The following is an 8,411-nucleotide window of genomic DNA, read 5'->3' on the forward strand; positions in this document are numbered from 1 at the left end:
CGCGATGTCATCTACAAAATAGCTTCCAATACTCTACTCAGCAAAACTGGATGCAGTTTATTCACAGTGCCATTCGTTTTGTTACTAAAGCACCTTATACGACCCACCACTGCGACCTGTATCCCCTAGTCGGCTGCCCTCGCTACACTGTTCGTCGTCAGACCCACTGCGGCTCCAGGTCATCACAGGCTATGCTAGGTAAATGCCGCCTTATCTCAGTTCACTGGTCACGATGGCTTACACCCACCCGCAACACCGCTCCAGCAGGTGTATCTCACTGATCATCCCTAAAGACCACAAAACCTCATGTTGGGACGCTTTCCTTCCAGTTTCTCTGCTGCCTGCGACTGGAACGAATTGCAAAAATCTCTGAAGTTGGAGACTTTTCATCTCCCTCAAACAACTTTAAAAATCTGCTATCCGAGCAGCTAACCGATCGCTGCAGCTGTACATAGGTCCATCTGAAAACTACCTACCCAATTTACCTACCTCACCCCCCATACTGCTTTTATTATTTACTTTTCTGCTCTTTTGCACACCAGTATCTCTTCTGCACATGATCATCTGATGATTTATCACTCCGTGTTAATCTGCTAATTGTTAATTATTCGATTTATTGCCTACCTCATGCCTTTTGCACACATTGTATATAGATTCTCTTTTTTTTTCTACCAATGTTATTGACTTGTTTATTGTTACTTCCATGTTGTAAACTCTGTGTTGTTCTGTTCACCACTGCTATGCTTTATCTTGGCCAGGTCGCAGTTGCAAATGAGAAACTTGTTCTCAACTAGCCTACCTGGTTAAATAAAGGTGAAATATAATAAAATTAAAAAATGGAGTTAATATTTGTTTCCTTTGCAGGAGTCGGCCACATCTGAGAAAAGTAATGGAACACAGCTCCTTTTGCAGGAGAGGCAAGTACAACAACTTTCACCATTACACTTTTAAGGTTGCACTATGCAGAAATCGCTCCGCCATTTCCTGGTTGCTAAACTAATAGTTTGCCGTAATTATAACGATAGCTATTATAGTTTAGGAATCATTGTACCATCTAAACGCTCTGAATATATTTTCCATAACCCCAAAAAAATTTTTCAGCTGTTTGAAGCTGGTGTACAAAACCAAAAGTAATAGACACAAAACAAAACATAAGAATAGGAAGCATAGAAGAGAGCACATAGAAAAGATCTATTTCCTTTTAGACTTGTTTCAAGTAGAATGATAATCTATAACCACCTTTCTATGTGAATTAGTCGGGCTGCCCAAAAAGTACATATTTTCCACTTAAACTGGTTGAGATTTGGAATGTACTTTGGTTTACCTGTTGATTTATTGTCACTTAAACAGAAGCTGTTGTCTTTCTCTTTTCACCTCAAGATGTATGGCAGTGGTCTGGATTCCTTAAGTGACATCTCATCAGGTAGTAATTCTCCTGACCAGAAATGTTGAATTACCTATCACATTGTAATGTAAAACTATCGAGAAGATTTGTCAAGTAGCAATAACAATTGAATAACTTCAAGAAAATAAACTCACCTGTTCCCTCTCCCTGTCTTTCAGTTGGTTTCTCTGCAAGCCTCTATCTGCCGCTATCTCAGTTAGTGATGAATCCTCCCCTCTGGTCCTCTGTCTACTCCAACTTCTGGGTAGCCCTGTCAAGGCCTCGGGGGTTGCCATTCTCTGTGTCTGAGTCGAGCACCTGGTGACAGTGAGCTGATGGGAGATGATCTAGATAGCCTGCTGGACTGTGTGGAGGTTTGTCTACTGTTGACGTAAGTATTCAGATATAGCTTCCCTGAATCTGTCAATGCAACTTTTCATTCTCTCGCTTCTCATTCAGATTCCCCCCCAACGTGCCTTTCCCACCATCCTCCAGCTCAGCTTGTGTCCCATCCAGCTCCCCATTTCCCTCAGCCTGCCCGCCCCCTCGCCCCGCTCCCCCAGCCTTTTCAACTCAGCCATCAGCCAGTCAACTCTCTGGACACCTTCCCAGCATGGGTGGGGGGGATGCCCTGGTGCCTGAACTCTTTAGATGGCCTTGATGCACTAGACTCTCTAGATACTTTAAACAACCTGGACACCCTTTCAGGCCTTGGTGGTGGGGATGCCCCGGCTCCCACAACAGCACTCTATTCACTTGATGCCTTAGATGCCCTGGAGGAGTTTCTACCCACTTGGGGGCTGCAATAGCAGCCAAACCAGTGGTGGTGGGGAGGGGGTGGACTCCCTCTCTGAGTTCAACCTGCCTGTGAGTCGATTGAGGGTGGTAATGTCTTGTTAGCTTATAGACATGTATAATGGTTCATTTTTCTTTTAATGTTTAACCCAAGGAAGGTATTGAACCTAATGAGTGTTATAATTGATTGTTGTTTTTTTCTCACGCTATCTTTAAGGTGCAAGAATCCCCACAATGTTCTCTCTGCAACAGTCGCCCAAGAAGTCCAACCACAAGTCAAGCCATTATTTTCTGTCAGCAGAATTTGTTAGACTCCCTCCTGTACATTGTGTACATTTAAATTAAAACTTTATTATGCAACGTTTAGGTCACAAAGAACTTGTCGTTTTACAATGTCATGCTAGTTTTGCTTGACATATTAACCTAAATTCATTCTATTACCATGCGATGTAGGTGGTAAAGAATGGCCAGGTCTCCTCCAAGCTGTCTCAGCTGACAAGAACCCCCTAGCAGCCACCATGACTTCACGCAGCCTGTGCCACGTGCTACAGCTGGATAGGTACAGTAGTGACATGATTAAACCTTACTCTCAGCAGTGTCTCTCCCCCAGTTTACTTCTTAATGTATTTTTAAGTTTTTTTTTGTTGTGTAATTTTCTCCCCAATGGTAGTTAGTCTTCTTGTCCCATTGCTGCAACTCCCGTACGGACTCGAGAGGGAAGGCTAAGCCATGCTCCTCCCAAACACGACCCCCAAGCCACGCTGCTTTTGACACACGTTGCTTAACCCGGAAGCCAACCGCACCAATGGTGCGAGGAAACACTACAGCTGGCGCACAAAGTCAGCATGCTGCGCCCGGCCCGCCACAAGAGTCGCATAGAGCGCAATGGGACAAGGACATCCTGCCGGCCAAACCTCTCCTAACCCAGACATGCTGTGGCCAATTGTGCCGCCGCCTCATGGTCTCCCGGTCTGCGCCAGCTGCACAGCCTGGGCGACCAGGTCTGTAGTGAAGTCTCTAGCACTGTGATGCAGGCTTAGACCGTGTCACTCGGGAGGCCCCCTACTTCTAACTAATAAGACTGACAGTTTCAAAGCATCATACTGAGGTCACCTCCTCATTTTTATTCATTCCCCCTTAACTCCCCTTTCTCTCTGTCTCTCTAACCCTCTTTACCCCTTTATCTGTATATCACTCTCTCCTCCCTCCCTTTCTCTGTCTCTCTCAGGTCCAGGGGTCCTGGACTCACGCACCAGGCAGAATTGCCCACCGTTGTAAGCGGGACATTCTTCTGTGCAGGATCAGGGCTTCAGAGCACCCTGTCTGGAACAGGGTCGACCCCGGCCAAGCACAATTTTACTGGGCCGTTTGTGCTCTGCAAGGGTACGGAAAACAACAGTCACTGGTGTGGGAAGGAGGCTCTGTTTAGATTAAGATAATGGATGTGTCATAGGTCAAATTACACAGTCGTTTTAATCTGTGGAAAAAGGTCCTAAAGGTTAGCGTTGGTCTGAGTTTGTATATGTTGTAATCTAAGTTCCTCCCTCTGTGCAGAGGTGCTGGAGACTCAGAAGTGTAAGTATAGGGAGGCTGTACGTTGCCTACTGCCAGGAGGAGGTAGATGTGTGGACCCTGGAGAGGAAGGGAACCCTGAACAGAGAGCTGTTGTTTGACCCGCAGAGCCCCAACAATGACAGGCTCAGCATCACATGCCTGCTGCAGCTCCACAACGGCATGTTCATGTACCTCTGTGAGGTAGGACACACACACACACACACACACACGTGTGCCTTACACAGACCCACCTCCATATGTCCAAGCTTGACCAGTGAAACATGGTAGAGGGCTGCGAGTCCTGACAGAGATCGCTGCAGAGCGGTCGTCATTTTTCATGCTGCGGGCGGGAGCGTGCAGCCAGACAGATGACTTTGGGATGAAAATATTTTTGTTGTCCCGCAGATTATTTGGAAACAGTTGTCTTTCTGCATCTCTCTCTTTTGATCGCCGAAGTCGAGGATCGGTAGGATAGTCAGTTTTACTAGGGTAAGTTTGGCGGCGTGAGTGAAGGAGGCTTTGTTGCGGAATAGAAAGCCGATTCTTGCTTTGATTTTGGATTGGAGATGTTTGATATGAGTCTGGAAGGAGAGTTTGCAGTCTAGCCAGACACCTAGGTACTTATAGATGTCCATAAAGAGGCAACCTAAAGAAAATGTCAAACTTAATGACTTCAATTGTTATGAATCCAAATTGAGATTTAAACCAGGGCATAAGCAGCTCATGGCAGATTTGATCAGAGAATGGCAGATTAAGAACAATTGAATCCAAGCCACTTATCATGGAAGGTAATTTGCCATGCTGTTTGAATCTAGACCTTCTGCTTTGGAAACGGATTCTCACCTTTGTGCTAACGTAGGCTTTGCGGATCTTCAGGCCCAGTTTGTTAGCTAGCTCCTGTGCCAACTCATACACATGTTTGTCCTATGAAGAGTACAAGAGAATATATATATATTTTTTACATTTAAATAAGCCTTTTATGAAATGAATTTCACAAACACTTATTCTGAGCCACATGATACTGCAAAAGTATGGTGTTAGGTCTCCTCCCTTCGCCGCATCTTCTTCTCACATTCTTTTGAAAAACATCAAAGGAGAGAAGGAGAGAAGGAAATGTGGAAACAAATCCACTTGTATGAAATGAAACTCTTCTTCTCCACTAGCGCATCATCATGAGGAATCCCAAATTACATATGTCAAGTGGTAAAAATAAATGTTGCGAGCTGTGACATTTTATAGATAAAAACAATATGCTACTTAACCTTTTAAAGGTGTGCATGATTTTCTACTCCAAGAAAACAGCCTCTGATGTGAAGGGGTAATTCATAATGTTACTCACATTAGGCGTAGTGAGCAGGCAGCCCGTGCTGCAGTTGTAGGCCTCTCTGAAACGGCCCAGCTCCCGCAGGCATAGAGCCTTCCTGTAGAGTGCCCTGCAACTGTCTTTGCACAGAGCCAGCGCACTGTCACAGTCCTGCACACCCTGCTCATACTCCCCCTGAGAGAGATGGAGASAAAGAGATGACAGGTAACGTGTGRGTTCTGCCACAGAGYGAAAGACTAAGGCCATACAGTGGTTAATACAGGCTAATGAGAATGGGGTAATGATAGATGATACAGGCTCTGTAACTTCAAGGGGATGTTGAGGAAGTGTCTGACTGTTGGCATGATGGCAACAGTTCAATGACGAGGCTGAAACACATGTTGCACATGATGCAATAGAACAATGTGATGCAACACGAAATACTGAAATAGAGAGAGTGCAATGGGTATTCATTCACCATTGGTTCAATATTTGCCCACTACAGCACATTTGCTTACAACACAATTGCTATTAAATATTATATTTAAGATGACTTCATACCTTTTGTATACAGAATTGTGAACCTCATTCAATCATCAATATTGTGGATCAAAGATGCATAATCCTGGTGACACACCACTCTGACTCACCATGCTGTGGTAGGCTGCTGCCCTGTTGAAATACAGACTCTCCAGCAGGGCTGATGGGATTTCCAGAGTCTCAGCCTGAGCATAGTGGGTCACGTTAACACCCTCACTGAAGTCATTTATGGCCTGCTGCCACTCACCCTCCCTGAACATTGCATTCCCCTCATCCAGCAGGTTACACACCAACTGGGTCAGAAACCCCTGGAGGGACATTCGGGAAAGAGGAGGATAGGAATATGGCATAGGAGTGAGATAAAGACAGTACACAGGAAAAGCCATAAAGGACATGGATGTGTCTAATCAGTATTATGGCTGGTTTTGGTACTTTTTTCCCATGGCAATAATGGACCAAATGTGAAATGGAGAACATCTCTGCAAAGGGCAAGCTGCATGACTGTAAGCACACAACATGTTCTTTGGAACAGTATAGGGGGTGTAGACATGCCTAGACTAAGGTCAAGAGAGAAGACAGTCATCGCATTCATTAATCCCTACCTTATAGCCTTCAGGCTTTGGATAAGGCAAAGAAGACCTAGGACACAGAGGAAAAGATAACCTATCAATACAAGTGAACTAGTGCCGTATGGTCGTTTGTGGGTATAGGATGAATGACAAGTAAGAGAGCAAATGGCTACAATTTAGTTGAGAACTTGTCGGAATTGCAGGGGGATGTTTTATTTCTCACTGTATGAATCCCAGGGCGTTCTGTATGCCCTCCTGGCGCTTTTGACGGTCCAAGTCCATCTCTGCACACTATAAAAAGAGAAAGGCCCATATCAACATAATTTTGACGTCTACTATCGAATTAACGTTAGCTAGCCAGAATAAATAAACTAGGTTCAAGAGCTCGTGCGAAGTATACAGCAACAAGAAAATAATACTTGGCCAGTTTAGCCAAATATTTGTTTTGTTTAGCTAACGTTTGCTAGATAAATAGTTAACCATGCCTCAAGTTTTCATGCTAGCTAGCTAACGTTAGCTGGGCACGATTCGAGGAAGTTACAACCCACCTGGTGATAACACACATAAATCGACGTTTACTGCTGTGTACAGAGGAAAATCTCGGCACAGAGCATTTAGAGCTGTACAGCTACCAGCCATCCAGTGCAATTATTTGCAATGGTATTTTTTTCGTGGACAGTTTACATGCGAGTTTCACTTCCAATTCCTCAGCTGAACAGTGAACTCCCTCCCTCCCTAGCTTGTTTTTGAGTTGCTTGGCTCCCACAAGGGCCTAGTGAGATTATTTCAAGGGTAGGGTGAGGTGTGCTCTGAATAAAATGTTTCTTGTTTAGACATGTCATAAGGAAGTAATGAATTATACACGAAATTAAAAAGTTTGCATTTGTATTTTATTTGAGAAATTCATCTAGCTAGGATAGCTTTCACTTTTTTTGGTGTTGATTCTCTCTGCAGTTCTAGCTCAAAGGCCGGCAGACGGCGATATTGAGTAGTTTCATCTCATTTTACCTCTTAAAGCGAGACATTTGTATTATTTCTAGCGCAATACCGGCAAAGATAAAACCAAATCACATTTTATTGGTCACATTCACAGTTAGCAGATGTTAATGCAAGTGTAGCGCAATGCTTGTGCTTCTAGTTCCCGACAGTGCAGTAACATCTAACAAGTAATCTAACGGATTCACAACGAATACGTTATACACACAAATGTAAATGGATGAATAAAAATATGCACATATAAATATGTGGATGAGTGATGGACGTGCGGCATAGGCGAGATGCAGTAGATGGTACAGAATACAGTATATACGTATGAGATGAGTAATGTAGGATATGTAGACATTATTAAAATGGCGTTATTAAATCCATTTATTAAAGTGGCCAGAGATTTGAGTCTGTATGTTGGCAGCAGCCACTCTATGTTAGTGATGGCTGTTTAACAGTCTGATGGCCTTGAGATAGAAGCTGTTTTTCAGTCTCTCAGTCTCAGCTTTGATGCACCTGTACTGACCTCGCCTTCTGGATGATAGAGGGGTGAACAGGCAGTGGCTCGGGTGGTTGTTGTCCTTGATGATCTTTTTGGCCTTCCTGTGACATCAGGTGCTGTAGGTGTCCTGGAGACCAGATAGTTTGCCCCCGGTGATGCGTTGTGCAGACCGCACTACCCTCTGGAGAGTCTTACGGTTTTGGGCGGAGCAGTTGCCATACCAGGCAGTGATACAGCCCGATAGGATGCTCTCGATTGTGCATCTGTAATAGTTTGTGAGTGTTTTAGGTGACAAGCCAAATTTCTTCAGCCTCCTGAGTTTGAAGAGGTGCTGTTGCTGTTGCGCCTTCTTCACCACGCTGTCTGTGTGGGTGGACCATTTCAGTTTGTCCGTGATGTGTACGCTGAGGAACTTAAAACTTTCCGCCTTCTCCACTACTGTCCCGTCGATGTGGATGGGGAGGATGCTCCCTCTGCTGTTTCCTATAGTCCACGATCATCTCCTTTGTATTATTGACGTTGAGTGAGAGGTTATTTTCCTGACACCACACTGAGGGCCCTCACCTCCTCCCTGTAAGCCGTCTCGTCGTTGTTGTTAATCAAGCCTACCACTGTAGTGCCGTTTGCAAACTTGATGATTGAGTTGGAGGCGTGCATGGCCACGCAGTCATGGGTCAACAGTGAGTACAGGAGAGGGCTGAGAACGCACCCTTGTGGGGCCCCAGTGTTGAGGATCAGCGGGGTGGAGATGTTGTTTCCTACACTCACCACCTGGGGGCG

At 44.8% G+C, this 8,411-nt stretch overlaps 1 protein-coding gene across 1 annotated transcript in view; it reads right to left on the reverse strand.

The window, feature by feature from the left end:
• The window catches only part of LOC112072987 (zinc finger CCCH domain-containing protein 7B), a 16,866-nt gene extending 9,972 nt beyond the window's left edge, over window positions 1-6,894 (reverse strand). The window contains exons 1-6 of the mRNA XM_070440007.1: window positions 6,694-6,894; window positions 6,369-6,436; window positions 6,179-6,215; window positions 5,687-5,884; window positions 5,073-5,231; window positions 4,577-4,657 (exon numbers count right to left, since the gene is read on the reverse strand). Coding sequence (XP_070296108.1) covers window positions 4,577-4,657; window positions 5,073-5,231; window positions 5,687-5,884; window positions 6,179-6,215; window positions 6,369-6,427 — 534 coding nt within the window. The 5' untranslated portion in view covers window positions 6,428-6,436; window positions 6,694-6,894. The remainder of the gene's footprint in view (window positions 1-4,576; window positions 4,658-5,072; window positions 5,232-5,686; window positions 5,885-6,178; window positions 6,216-6,368; window positions 6,437-6,693) is intronic.
• Window positions 6,895-8,411: the final 1,517 nt, after the last annotated feature.

The sequence above is a fragment of the Salvelinus sp. IW2-2015 genome, unplaced genomic scaffold (assembly GCF_002910315.2).
Source record: "Salvelinus sp. IW2-2015 unplaced genomic scaffold, ASM291031v2 Un_scaffold2115, whole genome shotgun sequence".
In the NCBI taxonomy this organism is placed as follows: Eukaryota; Metazoa; Chordata; class Actinopteri; order Salmoniformes; family Salmonidae; genus Salvelinus; species Salvelinus sp. IW2-2015.